Source organism: Lonchura striata, chromosome 6 (assembly GCF_046129695.1).
Source record: "Lonchura striata isolate bLonStr1 chromosome 6, bLonStr1.mat, whole genome shotgun sequence".
NCBI classification, from domain to species: domain Eukaryota; kingdom Metazoa; phylum Chordata; class Aves; order Passeriformes; family Estrildidae; genus Lonchura; species Lonchura striata.
The window spans coordinates 53,006,562-53,025,703 of record NC_134608.1 but is presented as its reverse complement, the minus strand read 5'-3'; the positions used below and the strand labels follow the sequence as shown (position 1 = coordinate 53,025,703).

Genomic DNA, 19,142 nt, shown 5'->3' with positions numbered 1-19,142 from the left:
AAGCACTGAAGTCAGCTCCTGCATAGTCACAGGAGCACCTGCAGGCTCAGAGAGACTTGCTGACACCCTGCTGCAACACCCTAATGGGAAGAGCCAAACAACACTGGACTGTGCAACTGCTCCTGTGAGCTGGGATCTCTGCTGCCAGGCCAGGTCCGCTGCAGCTCTGCTGTACCTTGCAGCCAGTTTAGCAAAGCTGATGTCAAGGGACCCAGGAGAAACAGGCAGGAAGGTGGAAAGATGAATTGCTTCACCCTGAAAATCCTATATGATATTCCAAGATCTCACTAAAAGGTTAAATTAGCTGTAATATCTTCTGGCCTTATTTGCTGTATTCAGACAAGCAGGACAGATAACCTCACTCATCTGCATTCCAGTTTTCCCTCTGAGCAGAAAGATAGGCTTCATGTCAGCAAAGAAACTGAGACTGTTCCATTTTTAGGGGTATGTACCCAATTTCCTTTACACCTCAGTGTCCTCTGTCCCTGCACCTGTGTGAGACATGTAGACTGTCACCTCTGCTGCTGGGGGTGATGAGCTCTCTGAGGAAAAGGACACTCCCAGCCCTTGGTGGTGACTGTCTGTGTCAGAACCTTCTTCCTCCTCCTCCTCATTCTTTTGCAGATCTTGGTCACTGTCATCATCATCATTAACATCGTCTGCTGCATTGTCCTCAATCACTTCAACCCTCTCTCCAGCCTCGGGGTCCACATCAGTCTTAAACCACACAGCTTTGTAGCCATCATCTGCCACGTGCCTCTCTGTTTTGAGGATTGACTTCACTTCTTTCTCCTGTCCAGCCTCTTCTTCCTTTTCTTCCTCTTCCTGGTCAAAGATGACAGTGGAAGCTATGGAACCCTTTGGGAGACTCTCTGTTTCCTGTGCACTGGAGAAGTGCAAGGCAAGTGCTGGCTGCTCTGGCACAGGAGTCTCTGCTGGGACACTGCTGGTTTCTGATGTCTCACGCTGCTTGGGGCTCACACCTGGCTGTTCATCTTCCTGGTAATACTTGTTCTGGTGACCCTCAGAGATTTCCTTGGAGAACTACAGGAGGAGAGACACATTGTGACTGTAGTGGCAGGAAAAGAAATGGGGAGCAGGAGGGAAGGGGTGACTGCAGTGACTGAGCTCCTGCTCAAGGCAGTTCAGCTTGGTTTGCAGTTAGACCTATTTGAAGCCAGGGAAAGCTGCAGATCCCTGGAAGAGACATTTTTGTTGGCTCCATTTCTGGAGTTTTCTCAGCTAAGCAGGCTCATTCTCCAGGAGAGCTTAGCACCAGCAGCACACACGTGGTGGTTTGTACCCACCCCATTCTGCAGTGGGATTTCCCTCACTCAGGGTCTTTTGTCACCCACCTGAGCTATGTGCTCTGCACTCAGGTTTGGCTCCTGGTAGGCCCAGCCTATGGCACAGACCAACATGTGGTCAGACAAATTACACTCTAAACTTGCCAGTGACCAATCTGCCATGGACCTGAGAGGTCCAAAATTAAATAGCTCAGGTGCAGACAAGTGTCTGAGCCCAGGGGACTCTGTGTGAATGGAGTCTCTTTTATATGAAGGGACTCTCCTCTCCTTTGACTACGGAGGATGGACAGTGGTTTATACCACAAACAGATGTTTTTCAGAGACAGCCCCTGATGTGTGCCACTTTTATCCTAGATTTTGTGCTCCATGGAGCTGTGGTGCTCTCCTTACCATGTCTGCTCATCATCCACCACACAGCTCCAGCCTCAGGGACAGAAAGAACAGCAGCAAACACCACCAAAGTGGTGCTACCTCTGCAAATATTTTCTTGGGAGTGATTCACCACCTTCACACAAATGTGTGGTACTTGGGCAGCCCATCCATACTTCAAAGCTTCCTCAGATCCCACTTTATAACTCTTAGAAGTTCAAGTACAAACAAGGCACTTACCTTTTTCTTCACCAGGTGTTTGAAAGATGTGCTGTACCATCTACTGGATTTCCATACCATCACTCCAAGGAAGACTAAGGCAATTAACAGCAGTGCTGCTAATGTGCCCCCTAAGATAGCCATGTCCTGAGCAGAGTACCTCTTATCAGAGGTGGCTACAGCTGTGAGGAAAACAAACCAGTGTTACAAAGCCTAAAACTGGCAGGCAGCATTTTCCAACACAACCCTTCACTGTGGGAGAAGCTCCAATCAATTTTTGAAAAGCAAGGAAGCATCTTGTGCTGCAGAATGTGACAGTCATGTGTCTGATTCCACAGAAAATCTTTTTTTGCTGTTCTAAAAGCAGAGGGCTTCTTTTTTAATTACACAGACTATTGTAATTTCCAATAAATTCCATGAAGTGGAAATAGCAGCCATTGACAGGACAGTGACTTTGACCCCGTGATTTAACTAAGTTAATAAATACCTGACTGCATCAGGCAAGCAGATGCTACATGGAGTAAAGTTATTTAGTTCTTTGATTTTCCCACTTTACCCTTTTACACCAGAATGCAAAAATGAGGTTTGATTGTACATCTGTGTATGAAAATGCAAAGCTTCCTTCCATCTGGAACATCCCCTCCAATGCAGATGAGCACATCAAAATAAGAAACAAAAAACCAGAATAGGAAATAGGAAAAGCAGTAGAAAGTCCCCAGGACAAGAAAACCTTTTTTGCCCTTTTGTAGCTGAAGCAGTTTTGCCCAGTCTGCTCAGAGGCAGCTTCTGCTTCCAGCCACTGGTCAGTGTCAGGTACAGAGATTGACACAGGATTGGAAAGACAGTACCATTCTCAGCTTTGCTTGGTGATGGTGGAGGTGGGCTTCTTTAATTTTTCCAGTTTCATTGTGCAGTGAAAATGACTGTCATTAATGATTAATGAAACAAGCATTTGTTCTCCTGCTGACCTGTTTATTATAATGGAATTGGAGTATTCCCTCTGCATTTAATTGCATCCTCAGTTTATCATTAACACCTTGGCAAGGATTTAGGACCTCAGGGAATTTTTGCTGCTTAATCCTGTCTCCTGGGGAGCCACAGGCCACAGGGAGTCACAGAGCTCTGTAATTCTGCATATTCGACAGCACCACTGCTTTGTGTGGCTTAAGCAGCAAGAGCAACATTTCTAAATTGCCCAGAAGTGTTGGCACATGCTTGGAGCATTTGTAATTCTGTGAGCTCACACATGGACTAGTTTTATGCTGGGCTGTGCCCTTAAATGGGGTTTCAGTGGTTTTTAGCTGTGAAGTGGCACTGTCTTTAGGGAATCCAGATATAGACCCAGGAACCCACTTGTTTTTCCCACACCACAATGGTGATGATCAGAGGGTGAAGTGATGGAACTTCAATCCCACATCATTGTGTAGAATCCAGTGAAGTCTGGGCATTGTCTGCCTATACTGAGATAAAAATTCATTGCTACTGGTTATCTGAACTTAAAGCATAAGGAGTTTCATGAACTTCAATCCTAATTTATTTATAAGACCAATTTGAGAGTAATTTCTCAGCAGTATGGAAGTGTTTTCACATTGACAAGGTTAAATAATAGCCAGAGGGTTATATATGAAGCCTCATGTCTCTCTTATTACTCATGGGCTGTTTCTTCTGTAAGATCATAAAATCCTGGTCTAAAAGACCCTGACCTGACCTGAGTAGAAAAGCCTTGGTTCCTGGGCAAGCCAGCTGCTCTCTGCTCTGCCTCAGACAGGCAAGAACATTGCAGTTTTCTCTGTGTTTGGCTAAAAGGGAGCAATGATATACCGAGGTCTGCTTTGCCATGAAAATACATCTTGGGTTGTTTCCCAGCATGAACCAATCCCAGTTTTAGCTTTGGAATGAGAAGAAAAGACACTCCAATACACAGCACCACTAAAGTCTCAGGAGGCTTTTCAAGACATGTGGTGACTATGCTGTGAGAATGTTGTTGGGGTGTTTTCCCTCTTAAAGCCACCACAGAACCTCCTGTGGGGCTGGGATTGGCCTCAGCCCAGACCCACAGACTTCAGAAGGTGACCAATTATGGCCAGTTTACCACAGAAATAAAAAAGACTCCCCAGAGCAGAAAACAGAGACGCCCCCCACCAACCTACCTGTGGCAAGGATGACCTCCACCACAATTATGGTGCTTGCCTCCTGCAGGCTCAACACATCTTTTCCAACAGCCTATGGAAACATGGGAAAGAGATGGCTTAGGGACTTCCAGATCTCCAGCTCACTCTCAAGGTCTGTGGGGGGGCCCTTTGAGGAGAAAGTACCTTGTCCCTATCCTCACCACAGCTATTCACTGTGGCTGGACAGCCTGGTCACAGGGGAACAAGAGCTCTGAAGATTCCCTGCCCTGGGAGTGGATGAGCTGAACCAAATCCCTGCTCTGTGTTCAGCTCCCAGCACAGGGCAGAGCACAGGTTCTGAGGCAGTGTGGGGCAGGAGCAGCAGGTGTTGGCACCTCTCTGTGCCTGTCCATGGAGCTCCAGCAGTGCTGTGGCCAGCCTGGTTCAGACAGCCCCAAGGACATGGCACTGTACCAGGCAAGCCTTAGGCAGGCATGTGGACAAAGGGAACATCCAGCCTCTTACAAGGCTAAAGTTATTGACTGCTTCTTTGACACAAGCAAAAAGAGGATTTGGATTCCTCCTTTCCACACCCCTGACAAAATGCCCAAAAAAGGTGTCCTACCTGGATGGTCACAGTTCCTGGGGACTCCAGCACCTTGTTGGTCAGGATGAGCCCATCCCTGGTTGCGATGAAATCAGTGCTGTTTTTGAGATAGTACTCAATGTTGGGGTTGACTTTCTGAAAGACCAGAGAGTGAGTGATCAAACCACACTGTGCCTCACATGCATCTTCCCAACAACCCCTTGGCAGGATTTGTCCAGAACACCTGAGGTACGAGCAGGTGCATAGAGTAATAAATAAACCTGGGCTGAGCAGGTGAGAAAGGCTGAACTCAACTGCATTCACTCTGTTGCTCAGAGGCCAAGAAAGTATCACAAAAATATATTAAAAAAAAAAAAAATCCCAAGTCTTAATCCAGGTTGTGTTGGAAACTTTAGTACTTGTCCAAGCAAAACACACCTATACAAGTGATGTGTGTGGGGAGTCCAGCAGCTTCTCCCCATTACATCACACCATAAGTAGTTCTGGTATCTGTGCAATTTCCAAGGGAATATAACATGGAACACCAGAGGACAACATGTATTTGCCTCTCCACACCTCCCCTCCCTTGTGTTTCCTGATCCTGCTTTAAGCCTGAAGCAGTGAGACAGATCACAGAGCACTTTGTGTTTCTTACATCAGGGAAATCCTGATCCATTGCTGTTATCACCAGGGGGGTGGAAGGATCTCCAGCTTGGTAGACGAAGCTTCTCTGGGGCAGCCCAACAAACACTGTCCCGTTGTAGACCCCCTTCTCAAAGTAGGGTGGAAAATTGCTTTTATTGATGACCTTGATTTCTACAGTGGCTACAGAATATTTCCTTACGTTGCTGACCTGGGTGGCCTGGAGAGAAAGAGAGAGAGATGCCAGATTTCTGCCCCTGGTGAGACACGAAAGGACAGGCTTGGTCCAAAGCTCTTTGCAATTCCCAACCCAACAGAACACGCCCAGGGTGAATTTCCTTTGCTGTCACCACCCACACCTGAGGGGAAACTCTCAACTGCTGCAGGAGCTTTTCTTGTGTGTTGGTGCAGGACATAGGCCAAACTGGGCCCTTCCAAAGAATGGGAGTAACCGAGTTATATTTGAGGCCACTGACTCCTGTCACAGCCAGGCTGCTGCTTCCTGGAAATCCAGCTGTGCTGGGTGGCTGGCTGTAATGTCATCACTTACCATAACTTGCAACAAAAAGGAACCTGGGGAAGTCACTATTTTGTTCATGGTTAGATTCCCTGTGTCTGCATCCACTGAGAACACTTCGTTTGTATTCCCTAGAGAAAATGCAAAGACCATTCAACCATCAAATTCCTTCATAAAGCGACCTGGAGCTCACAGACTCATTCTTCCATGTCCTAGTGAAAATACCCTCAAAAATGCTGTTTTCCTTGCCTGCCTGGTTGCTCCAAAGACTGGGAGTGCTGGGCAGGGATGCAGAGGGATGCATTAGATATGTGTGAACCCAGTTAAATGAGGTAGAACAACAAAGCTTTGCATTTCCAGTGCCTAGGCCCACAGATTGCCAGTCTGAAGCATGATAAATGCCCAGAGCCTCTGGTGCAATTTGAGGATTGAACATCTCCATTTAGTTCCAAGACTGCTCTGAGAATGCTTATTTCTCTCTACTGATTACAAAGGGATTCTAGACACAAACCTTGTATTTATGTACAGGTAGAAATCAGATTCCTACATCTGTATGGGAATCATAGAAGTACCTATGTTGGATACATGTGAGTTAAGCAGAATTTTTAGTTCTCTTCCTCACTCTGAGACATTTTTTGTGGGCTCTCTCTTGACAAGGATCTGAATCACTGACTGTGGGGAGGGAGGTCACACTCCATCCAAATGCCAGTGGAATTTAATGTTCTTTAATACATTTGGCATCAGGAGGACATTCACAACTGTGCTGCCATGAAGGGAGAGGAACACTTCACTTGACCAATATGACCTTTGCCTTGATTCTTTTGGAAGCAAGACTAAAACAGGGCAGATGAGCTAGTGGCAATGTGCTGGGGAATAAAAACATAATTCTGGGCAATTAATAGAATAATGTGAGAACTTTAGGTACAGCTCAAACACTGCATGGAAGTAGCATGACCAGATTGATAAAACCACATCTAAAAGCTTAAACACAAAACATGTCTCATCTCACAAAAAACCAAAATCTTTTTGAAATAGATTTCATTGAGATCGGTTTGTGGGACTGTAATTATTTTTTTTCTTCCTCTCTGTACAGTCTGTTTCTTCTACAACAGTGTACTGTGGCTCTAGTTATATTTCTGTGGCAGAAACAGAGGGGCAAATCCCAGGACCTCCCTCTTGGCAGGTACCACAGGAGACATGAGCAATGTCCCTTGTGGAAGGTGACAAGGTCTACTCACCCCCAACAATGCTGTACACGATCCTGTCGCTGATGGTGTAGTCAGGGTCAACAGCATAGATGGGTCCTGGCTCCAGGAGGAGCGGGTCCCTCTGCAACAGCGAAACAAACAATCAATCACACACCACGAGGCAGGGCCAGCTCAGCAGTTGGAGCTCTCCCAGCCCGCAGCACATCCCACGGCTCTGCCTAGACAGAATAGGATTTATTGCTGGGAGGCGACAGGGCAGAGGTGAGAGAACCTTGAGCTGGTGTTCCAGCTCTTGCCTCTCCCCTGATGTGCTGTAGGAGCAGAGACAAGCAGTGCTGCTTGGGGTGGGGACTGAAGATGATGAAGACTCCCTATTCTGCTGAATCATCTGCATTATACTGGAGACCAGCACAAGCTCATGGAAATGATTCTGTGTTTCCCACGGGGAACAGCACCAGGGGCACTGTCTGAGCCCTCCTGCTCACCGATATCTCGGAGATGTTGACCCTGCCGGAGTAGGGGCTGCTGATGCAGACGCTGGTGTCATTGTGGAGCTGGGTGCAGGGCAGGAACCAGGGTGCCCGGGTGTCACTCTGCTTGATGGTGATGGTTATTGTTGCAGTGGCTGTGTTGGTGTGCTCGGAGCTGTTCACAGGCCTGTCCTGTCCCCAAGGCAAAGCACACTCGTGAGAGACAAGGGCCAAAACAAGGGCCCATCTGCACAAAAGCAGTGGACTGGGGCCCTTTAGCCATTGTTACTCCATTCTGTTTAACTGGAAATTTATGTGAGAGTACCTAAAGCAGTAGGTTATCTTCTTCTGCTGACAGAAGTGGGCTGACTGCAGGTCTGTCACTCGAATTATGGAGAGGGAAAGGCTGCTCTGAATGCAACCCCCCAGCCCCCCAGCCCCACCCTCCCTCCTGTTATCTGAGGGATTTCCCATCCAGACTCATCCTTCAGGTAAGAGGGACCATGCAAATGAGGCATTCTGTTTTTCCCAAACCACTTACCCTCGCATACAAGAGCAATGTTGTAGAATGAAATTTGTCATAGTCCAATGCTTTTTGTAAATAAATTTCCGGGTTGTTAACTCCTCTTATGGCAAAATAACCGTCTGTGTTCTGGCAAGGGGAAAGGAAAAATCCTATAGCAGACTCAATAACAGACACATTCCAAATCCTACTCATTGCTCTCTTTGTCATCCCAGCTGGAGCTTTAATCCTGAGGACCTTGGATGAGGGGCACTGTCGGAATGTCTGATCTACTTAATTTTTGGTACTGCACACTGGAATTGCCTGACTTGTCAGAAAGGTTTGTTCTTGTGAACTTCCTCTCACAGACCTCCTGCTTTGACTGCCCACCTGCTCAGCAGCTTCTGGATGAAATATATTACATTATTTATTTCCTATATTTAGCAAGTTGCCAACAATCCTTGATTTTGGGTCCCTGATAGCCAACAATTTTCACTTCCATGCACAAAAAAGGCCAAAGATGGCTCAGCCTTTGAGAGCTGGCAGGATCACCTGCCTTAGCCTAACACAGCTGGACTTTGAAAGAAACTGTAAAGCCGAGTTGAAGTATCATGCATTGCATTTTACTCTATAACCTTCTGCATTTGCTTTGGTTCTCCTTTAATCTTATGCCTTTGAATTTCTATCACTCTGGATTTACACCAATATGAGTGCAAAGTCTGATCCCAGAGCTGAGAAACTGGTGGTTTCTGTTCACAGAAACTTAAATTCCCTAGGGATATAGAAGTAACAGAGGCACTGTCTGCTCTCTCCGCAACACTTTTCAAAAATGCAAACATACATTTGGTTTTTCTCTTGAATTTCATTTTGATTTTAGTTTACAGCCAGCCCTTGCACTCTAGACTGGCATTGGTTTAGCTGTGTGCACAATCCATTTCCTGTGCTGCTGTTGGCAGCTAGGGCAAGGACTGCCTTCCCCATCAGACTCAGTGCAATTCTGAGCTCCCTGAGGTACAAAGTCTTCTGATATGTTTTCAGATCACGCCAACAAGACTTCCCTGAATCGTTACGGCTCTGAACCTTCTAGATGAAACTTTAATCTGTACAGTGCATTAAAAGTGTAAGCCATAAGAGAATTCAATACCTGCAGCATCGATGGCTCTGTTCTGCTAACCAAATCAATGTTTGGGTTTTGTAAAAGTTGAGTCAGTTAAGTGCAGCTTCTCCTCAAAGCTGGGGCTCTTCTGAATCCAGCTTCTCCAGAGCTACTGTTTGTCCCCAGAGTTGCTCACCTGCACTGTGGTATTGAGTTCATAGTAGATGATGTCCAGGTCAGCATCAGTAGCAGTTACTTCTTCACGGGCTACAATGGCTGTGTCCACTTCTGTAGCCTGAAAAAACACAGTGTTGTAGTGTTGTAGTCTGTGTGAAATGGATTAAAATTCTCTCCCTGCTGACCCTTCCTCAGTCCCACAGAGCTCAGTGAGCAGTGCCCTCTTCCCTTCCCAAAACCCCTTACCTCTGGGACATCCCTGGTGATGCTTGGCTGTGGAAACACAGGGCAGTTATCGTTCTCATTCAGAATGGTGACTAGAATTTCCAAGGACTCGCTCTGCAGAATGGACAAATCAAAGAATCAAAGACAAGAACAGACCTGGGGCTGATCCTGCTTTGCAGAGTGACCAGAGGGGATGGTGTGAGGATGGGGGCTGGATGGTGCTGGGGTTTGCAGCCAGCCCATATCCTGGGGCAGGATTGTGGGCTTGCTGCCCCCTCCTCCCCACTGGCAGAGCCTTGGCACTCCCTGTGGCTGTAAGAGCGGTGTGTCTGTCCACAAAGAGAAGGACATCTGCCCATCCCAGTGTGAGGATTAGGAAGAGGAGAGGGAAGCAGGTGCTGCCTGCAGTGCCTTGTCTCAGGACTCAGCCATGGGAGAGCACTCACCTGGCCAGCAGTGTCCTTGCAGATCAGGTACAGCAGCAGCACAGTGTCTTCCTGCATAAAAAACAAACCCTCACTGAAGAAATAACCAAAGAGTACAAACTCTGGCTAAAGCAAATGAACCAAATTTGTGCTTTGCTGAATCAGAAATGCTGCTGGGCTTTATCATATTTTCAGGTGTATCTAACTTTTACTTTCTTTCCTTAATGCTGTGATCTTGTATATGGTGACATCAAAGCAGCCCCATCTTTCAGGTGCTCTCCCTGCAATTCCTTAAGATGTTGGCAGAGCTAATCTGCCATTCTCTCTCACCTCAGGTGAATTCAAACAGATTTCTTTTAAAATTGAATAAATCAGAAACATTCTATGCAGCAAGTACAGTGGTACCTGTGGGGTGCTAACTCTGGTTGTTGCTCTTTGCTCAAGTAAAAGTGGGTTTTTATATTGAAAAGGAACTTAAGGATGCCTGTGGCTGTATACAGAGCACTCTGGGAAGCTAAAATAATGTAGCAGCAACCTAAGTGAATACAATGACCTTTTATACTGCCTTTTTGCGTCACACAAGACGACAGATCCCAGAATGATTTGGGCTGGAAAGGGCCTTAAAACTCGTCTCATTCCAACCCCCTGCCATGGGCAGGGACACCTTTCACTATCCCAGGCTGTTCCAAGCCCTATCCAGCCTGGCCTTGGACAATAGCAGGGATGGAATAGCCACAGTTGCTCTGGAAAACCTGTCCCAGGTCGTCAGCACGCTCACAGGGAAGAATTTCTTTTCAGTATCCCATCTAACCCTGCCCTCTGGCAGTTTGAAGTCAGTCCCCCTTATCCTGTCATTCTAGGCCCTTTTAAATGGTCTCTCTCCATCTTTTTTTGTAGCCTCCCAAACTCACACAACTGAAATAACTTATTTCCTCTAGAAACAGGTTAAGAATCCCTGGAAGCCTAAGACTCCAGATTGAAACTCAGTGCATCCCAGCATTATCCATCTCATCCTTACAGCCTGCCAGCTAAAGGCTTACCTCATAGTCCACACACTTTGTCAGCTGCAGCTCGGAGCCCTCAATGGTGAAGAATTGGCCATCGGGGTATTTGGGATCAATTGTTAGGGTGAAACCTGGCTGCACTTGGGTGGTAGCCACCACATAAGGACACTTATTTTCAGGAACACTTGGGTTGTTGTTACTGACAGAGCATCCTGGAAAAACACACAAATAAGATGCAAAATTTGCCCAAGGATTCACATTATGAAGGGGCAGGGTGAGAGCTGTGGTCACAAACTGTGGGGCAGAGGGGTGTTGGAGTGTAGCAACCTCCCACCGGTAACAGGGCCACCCCCTCCCATGGCAGACATTCCTCAAAGACATGGACCTTGTGAAAGAGCTTACCTGGCTCCTGTGCCAAAATCTGTGCCATGAGGGCCAGCAGGAAGAGGGCAGACATGAGAAGCCAGTGAGGAATAGCCATGGTGAGCTGCCAGTTGCTGAAAAATCCCTTTTTCCAACTAAGCTGATCTCCCTGTTCTGCCCTGTGCCCTTGTTTGCATTCACCACTTTATGGCATCAAGAAACACCAGCTGGCTGTGGATTGCCGTGATTCAACCTTTGCCCCTTTGCCCCATTGGATGACTTATTAAAGGATTTTCCAGTCATGAAACAAGGTGACATATAAATCCTTCTGCTTCTTTTTTCCCTGGATCTTCCCATATCCCAGACTCTCTGTGGCAACAAGGATATAGTTGAAGCAGTTCAGAACTTGGAGCCAAGCCCTTGCCCAGCTAAGCATGAAGGACAAGGGCTGGTACTTGGGAAGCTGCCTGTTTACTCCAGTCTCTCTCACAAGAAAGGGGGAAAATTTGGTTTCTGATGTGCCAGAGATGGGGTCTGTATCCCACAAGGTGAGCAAGTGGATCCCAGCAGTGACAAGGCTCACCTGCAGTCCAGGGAATGTCCAGCAACTTTGTAGGGAAAATGTATCTCCTTTTACTGGTGGCTTCTCCTTGCAGAGATGCTTCCCAGAACCTCTCTCCAGGAGATCCCACACCAGGAAATCTTCAACTATTTGAATCTCAGCAGCTTCCTGAAGTTTTCAGGGGACCTCACTGCTCTCACTGATCTTTTAAAATTCTTTCTGACTTCAGGCAGTTCTCAGATGCTGCACCTCAGCCAGATAGTTATTAACAGCTTACTGAAATCCAGGCTGTCAACACTCATTCCAAAACTATTCCAAAAGGAATCTTTCCTAGCAGAGACTTCCTATGGACCAAAATGAACAACTGCCAAGGTTTGTTAATCTCCTCAGTAAGGGAATGGTGCTTAGGTGTGCATTTGAGTGGGAACAGCTCCTTTTGCGGGTGTCAGGTCCAGCACAGATGGTGAAAACTGCTGGAGCAGGATGGGCTGTTAGGGCTGCACAGCACAGGATTGCAGCTGAAGAGTCTTATTTTTAGCTGCTCTCCAAAATCCATTGGTTTTACAGGAAAGCTGGTGTGGCTGTTCCATCAAAGCGTGGGCAATCTGCCTGTGTGGCACAGGGACAGTACGTAAACCTCATTAAGTGGTGTGAACAAATGATTTCTCATGGAGCTTTGTCTTTAGTGGCTGTGACCAAACTGGGCCACCAACTCCAGGGGCAGAATGGAGAGGAAACAACTTTTACAGTGAGTATCTGTTGTGCAGCTCTCAGAACATTTCTTTGCCATAAGACCTAACATCTGCCTTTGTTCCTGCTACATGGAGCCCTGATTCTGACCTCTGTGCATAGCTGCACTGTAGGCACTCCCCAGTCCCAGCCATGTGTCCCACCATGCCTCATGTAGGGGAATCCTGGCAAAACGCTCCTCCCCTGCATTCCTCATAATCCAAGGCCTTGTAACAGAACCATCCTTATTCCAGTTTCCCAAAGAGCAGCCAAGGCACAGGCACAGCTAATCATTTTTATTTGGGATCAGCAGCAGGCAGCCAGATGCCAACACAGAGTGGAAAGGATGTGCTTCACTCAGGCTCCATCTACTGACAGCAGTACACGCTCACATACATTTCACTATGGATAATCTCAAAGGTTTCATTGGTTTTTGACTGCTTTCCAGGATTATTGTTATTTATTCACCTATCTCAAGAATTTTTCCTAAGCAAGAGCTTCCCTGTTTATCTTCAAGGCCATACACGTGCAAAGCTGTCTCCTTGGCTGTTTCTTTCCCTTCACCTTCATTCGGAACCATCTGTATCTTCTTTCATGTCTGCAACCAGCTGCTTAGAGAAGGGGCAAAGGTACTGGCTGGTAATGGCAGCAGCCTCCCTGGCATCTCTGTCCGAGTGGCTGTGGGAAGGGAAAAATCAGAGACAGTCTATTATTTCTGGATGCATGAACTGCAGGAAGTGTGACAAGGCCACACTGTGACATTCCAGGATGATTCCAAAGAGTAAGTCATGATCCTCACAGAGGGATCATGGCTGCCTGCTGCCAGGCACTCTACAAATGCACAGTGGTGTTTCTCCCCATTGTGGACACAAGAAGTACCAAGGGCCAGTTTATTCCTCCTAATTACAGTGATTTAAGAGTGAGCTATCTCAGGGAAAGTTGTTGGGCATTAGGAAAAGACAATGTCCAGGTGCTGGGACAACTCATCCTGAGGTGTGTGTTTCAATCAGCAGCAGAATCCAGACAAGGTAGCAAAGGCTTTCTTTAAATTTTAACCATTAGATCACATTTCCTAATGCGATGAATAATTGCTTCAATTCAGAGTGACAACTCTTAGGAAATTATTAAGAAAAGATATTATTTTCCTACCCTGGGTTTTACTATTTTTAACAACTGACTTTTCAATGGTGGTTCAGAAAAGCCTTCTTTTGGCTTCAGTATTGTAGGGCTCAGAGTCACAGAGGTGACGATCTCTCCCACTTACCTGGTGTTCAGAAAGCTCTGGTACAACCAGAGAAAGCAAAGTTTCTCAGGTTTGTTTACTCCCTCTCTCGCCTGCATGTCTGTGTTGACTGGGCCAGGAGAGCTGGTTTAGATAAAGAAAATTAATAACAATTTAAAATCCCAAACCACCAATTATGTAACCAAACAACCACCACTGCAGAACAGCACTTGCAGCTTGCGTTGTGTCTGCTGCTGTGCTCACACACATGGTCTCAGTGGGGACTGCTGGCCCAGTGTGGCAGTGAGAGCCCCGGGTGGGGACCGGGACACCAGAGGTTTCCTCTCACCTGCGCTTGCGGCCCATGAGGTTTTGGATGAATTTCTGAACCTGGGCGTTGCCTCTCATCTTGCTGTACTCACTGGTGAACAGCCCATCCGAGTGCCTTAGGGACCTGCGTAGGGACAACGTGGGACAGTGGCACCTCCCAGCCACGCAGGACTCCCCACGAGGGAGGCACAGCAATGCCTCTCCTCCCACCCTATGTGCTCTCCCCTTCCTCTCCTCATCTCGGGCAGCCAGCTGGACAGCTCAGCTCCGTGGGCAGCCCCTCCGAGCAGGGATCCACATCCTGCCGGAGACTTCCCCGCCCCAGGAGTGGGTGTGGCAGGTGCTCACCTGTCCTTGAGGCCCACCAGGTGCTTGACCAGCTGCTGCACGTAGGCGTTGCCGTTCATCTTGCTGAGCTCACTGTGGAAGAGCCCGTCTGCGTGGCGCTTCATCCTGCACGTTGGAACAGGGAAGGGTGTGGGGAGGGGGCAAAAGGAATGGTTTAAAAGCACACAAGAACAGGCATTAAACACTGCTGCCTCAAGGCAAGAGAGTCCCAAACACGCATGGGCAAGAATTTGTGCCACTTTGGCAAAGTTTCACAAAAAAAGGGAAAAAAAGGGAGTTTAAAAAATGCGTTTATTAAACATCACACAGGAAAACGACCTGCCCTTGCTTTTACTGATATAATCACCTTGCCACAAGAATGTGGGAATGTCGGGTTATTGATGATTCAGCACAAAAGAGGAGAGCAAGAGGCTGGAAAAGTAATAAACAAATATCTAGAGACACAAAGCTGAAGAGCACTTAGAAAAGAGCAGCAAAGAACAGCCCTTGCAGGCAACTCCCTTGGTGAACTTACAGAGTTGACTATTTCTGGTTATGATTTCATGGGACCAGGCTATTGGAAACAGAAATTCTCACCTTTATCATTCTGCATTAAGTGCACAGGACAAAAACACACTCAAAAGTGTCCTTGTAACTGTGTTTGGCTTTGAGGTCACAAATTTTCTTCCGAATTAAATAAAAATTAATGTTCCCATTCTTAAGCAAGAGAAAACATTTATAGTATTTGCACTCATTTAACTAAATCTCTTTAGGGAAGAAGAAGATCTGCAAGCAAGCAGATGCAAGATCAGGAAGGCAGCTAAAAGGCTGGGTTTTCAGCTAGCAGGCTCTCTGAACAAAAACCATGGGGGAAAAAGGAAGCAAGAGTCCCAGGAAATGCTTACCTCTCCTGGGATGGCAGAGATGCTGAGAAGTGGGACAGGACAATCATGGGAATAATTACTTGCCACAAAGTTGTCATCATGGAAACCATGTTCTCTCCTGAAAAAAAAGCATAAAGTTTTGTGAGCAGCAGGACAAGTGGCCTTGGTATGTGTCTAGTGCAGTTGACATGCCTCACAGAGACAGGGCTGTGGAAACACCATTACTGTGTATCTAAACTAAATAAGGCAGGAATTCCTGCCACCAGAGATAAATACCTGGAGACATCTGCAAGGGGCTTTCAGACAAAAAAATTACATATGATAAATAAAATTCATTCACATATAGAAGAAGGGCTCATGTGTGCACCCATATCCACCTATCCTCTAATGTTTCAAGAAGGAAAAATGAAATAACATGGATTTGCAGTCACAGCAGGCCTTATTTTGTTTTCTTACAGAAATAAAAAGTACTTTTTTTTTAATCACAAGCCATGGCATGTTTCCCCCCTTTATTTCCAGGTTGTTTCCCCCTTTATTCCCAGATGCTCACCCTTCCTCAAGGATCACGCAGCAGCTCTACCTGTAATTTATAATACACTCCTTTATTTTTTACCTTCTTCCTGCAAAGAAACAAACATTCACCACTGTCCTGCAATCTCTCAAGATAGCACTTGCTGATCCCAAATCAAATCCTCCCACTTGGTTTTTACTTTATTCTGAAGCTAAACAGTACAGAGAGCATGAAAGGAGAATGTCCGAGAATTCGGAATACTTTCTAACCCCCCTTCTGGGACGGTTTGCTGCTCTGGAGATGCTGCAAGATGAGAAGAGGCACAAGGACAAGAGAGAGGCATTTATACAGAAATTTATTCACTGTAAACCACAGGGCAAATATTTAATGGGGGCTGCAGAACAAACAGATGAGAGGATGAAGGAGCCATAAGCTTAATCTCCCACACACTTTTAGTGTTGTGTTTTCCTGGAGGGGATGGAATAGTAAAGCAAGAAGGACATTTCAAAGATCAGCATCTTACTGGACTCCAAACAAGACAGACTTTGCAGTCCTAGGATGCAGGAGGAGCTGAAAACAGCCACCAAAACTATAGCATCCTTGGCCAAGGGGCACCTGAATCCTGAGTCTTTCTATCTGCCCAACAGTGTCACACAATTCCTTGACCCCAGGATCTCACTGCAGCATTTGGCCTCCTCTGGGCTGGCATTTCTCTGGAAGCACCATATTTAAAATGAATAATTAAAAAACCCACCCCTGGCTCCAGAGCTTCCCCTCTTTTCATAACCTTTGTAGCTGCTAATCTAGTGATCAACTTCTCTTTTCTCTTTCTGGATGCAATTTTGTGTCCCCTGGGTAAACCATATTTGCTTGCTGAAATTCCCAGGAGCAGTGATGGCTGTTGGGGAACTTCTCCTTCCTATCAATGATGATTTTTAAAATTACCCAGACCACAAGAAGCAGGTAGATCTCTAGTTTCATCACTGAAGGGCTGTTTAACCTAGCAGGATACTTCCAAACTTTTAATTTCCTCCTCACTGATGCCGATTTTAAATGACTGCAAACTCTTTGGCCAGCTTGGACCTTTAGCTGAAAGAACTACACCCCAAACCAACCCAAGAGCCTTGAGGAGGGAAACCCTCCATATTCCAGCAATGCTGCTCAGGATATGGATGGCCTCATAGCAATGGCTCAGTGAGGCATCACAGAAGTCTGAAATCCACGCCCAAAAGTGAGAGAGAAAGTCAGCCCGTGCAGCCCACCCACCCCGGCTGCACTCACCGACCCAGGTCGCTCGGGGCTCACAGCTGATGCTCCACTGCCAGGTCTCCTCTTGGAGACCCCTATAAATCCACAGCCTTATCAGAAGCAATTATTTGAGTAAAGATATGGATATGAGCAATCATGATTAACAGCAAATAATGAAGCGGGGATGGAATGTCCCTTAATTACCTGATCGGGTCATTCACAGCAATTTGATGGAATATTTCTGCTGATTGATAATAATTCCTGCTTCTGCCTATAATGACATTTGTTGGGCAAACATCCTTGTACCAATTGATTCACTATGATTGTCAAAATTATTTCCTGGCTTTAATTATCTCTTGATAGGAGCTTAATCTTCTGTTCTTGTAATTTCATCCTGGCTTGGGCTATGTTTGCAATTGCCAGGATCTGTCAGTAAGTCCCTGTGTGCAGTGATTTGGATGAACAATGTGTCACTTTTTTAGGGCAAGCATTGCTGATCAATAGGATCAGGGCTCACTTTTCCATGAGGAGACAACACCTTTCGAATTGTGGTTTGAACTGGGAAAGGTCTGCTGAGTATAAATTCTGTCACAGTATCTAAAAAGCCAGCATACTTATACAGGCATGGAAAACATCCTGAATTTATTCCTTGCCATTGCTGGGGTTTGGCTGGTCTCAAATACTGCAGCAGAAGATGACATGGATATAGAGGAAGAAAATAGGATTACCCTTTCTCTCCTTCTTTGTATGGTATAAAGTAGCTTGAAAGGCATAGGGAATAATAATAATAAAAATAAATTAATATTCCAACTGGAGACATGGGAGCTGTATTACACTTCTTATCTACTTATATTTTTCCTTGGAAAAGCAGAGGGTGTTCCCATGACTAGAGGACTGGGAGGGACAAGATTTTCCCTTGGAAGAATGCCCCAGGGCCTGATGAGCAGAACCTCAGCCCTCTCTGGCTTGTGAGTGCAGGCTGCAGCCAGAGCCCTGCACCAGGGACAGGGGAAAACAGCAGGGACACTCCAGGTCCCATTCCAGGCCTGGAGCATCGAAATATGCCATGGTCAGCACTAGGACAGGGGAGCCCCTTTCCTCCTCTGGGACCTGCTCTGGTCCAGGCATTTCCCAACCACTTTCCTCTCTTCTCTGTACCTGCTTTCTCCAGCTGCAGCCTTCTGACTCTGCTTCTGCCTGCAGTGGTGCTGGCAGCTTCAAGTTTATAAAAGAGGCTGAACAACGTGTAGGGAGGTAAAAATTACTATTGTGATTTTCCTTCCTCTGCTCTGGGGAAGCTCAGTTTGCCATGAGAGGACAGAGAAGAGGTTGGAATGACAAAGTGGCCCCATGATGGCAGCAGAGGGTGTATAACAGGACATGAAAAGATTCTGGGGACTGGAGGAACATGAAATAAGTAACCTGATTACCTATCCTGCAACAAGAAATGGAGTTTGCCTCCAGCAGCAGGGGCAGGGTGAAAAGGTGATGGGGTAGAAAATGGTGTGACTATGCCTAGCATTGCTGCAACTTAATGCAGGTGACAAACATGGATGAAGCTCCAGTGCAGCTCTGAAAGCCCCTGATGAGGAAATTCAGGGCCATGAAGAGAACTCAAAAACATTTTCAAACTGAAATTTATAACTGAATAAACCAGAGCTCAAACCAATTCTTCAGTCCTGAAACAATATCTGATTCTCCTTAATCAGAATTTACATCAAACTCTCATCAGGAGACATTATGGAAATAGGAGTAATAAAGAATCCTGCTTAAGAGCATCAGTTGAAAGGAGCTTTGTGAATTTGCACCTTGCTTTTCCCATTCTTCATTTGTGTGAACACTCCAAGTCCCAGCAGGGGAGTAGAGATTCCCCTTGCCTGCATCCAGCAGGCACAAAGCAGGATTAAATCACCCATTTAGATGGAATCTATAACCCATTATCTATGTGCAGCATCACTGCAGAGAAAAGCTCTCAGCTATTTTTCTGGCTCTAAGAATGATAGTGGAAATGACTGGCCTCACCTGATTCCTGCTGCTGTACCACTGCCACACCTGCAGGTGCAGGAAGTCAGGGCTGGACTGATCCCAGCCCCTGGCTGCCCTGACTG

At 46.4% G+C, this 19,142-nt stretch overlaps 1 protein-coding gene across 1 annotated transcript; it reads right to left on the bottom strand.

Annotated features, from left to right (window-relative positions):
* Positions 1–462: 462 nt before the first annotated feature.
* On the bottom strand, positions 463–11,412 carry CDHR5 (cadherin related family member 5). Its single transcript, XM_077783780.1, has 14 exons — positions 11,261–11,412; positions 10,895–11,070; positions 9,876–9,926; positions 9,451–9,543; positions 9,224–9,322; positions 7,971–8,081; positions 7,445–7,621; positions 6,990–7,080; positions 5,785–5,882; positions 5,248–5,454; positions 4,632–4,748; positions 4,046–4,118; positions 1,917–2,077; positions 463–1,044 (listed from the first exon to the last, which is right to left on the bottom strand). Exons 1-14 carry the CDS (start codon positions 11,337–11,339, stop codon positions 463–465), a joined length of 2,115 nt encoding a protein of 704 aa, XP_077639906.1. The 5' UTR covers positions 11,340–11,412.
* Between the last annotated feature and the right edge of the window lie 7,730 nt (positions 11,413–19,142).

What these genes read in the sequence shown, in the direction of transcription:
- CDHR5 (XM_077783780.1), bottom strand. Translation starts at nt 11,339, where the DNA reads ATGGCTATTCCTCACTGGCTTCTCATGTCTGCCCTCTTCCTGCTGGCC. An exon ending in CAAAGTGTGTGGACTATGAG is followed by an intron (nt 9,927 to 10,894) that starts GTAAGCCTTTAG and finishes TTTTTTATGCAG; the next exon opens with GAAGACACTGTGCTGCTGCT. An exon ending in CATTGCTCTTGTATGCGAGG is followed by an intron (nt 7,622 to 7,970) that starts GTAAGTGGTTTG and finishes CCTTGGGGACAG; the next exon opens with GACAGGCCTGTGAACAGCTC.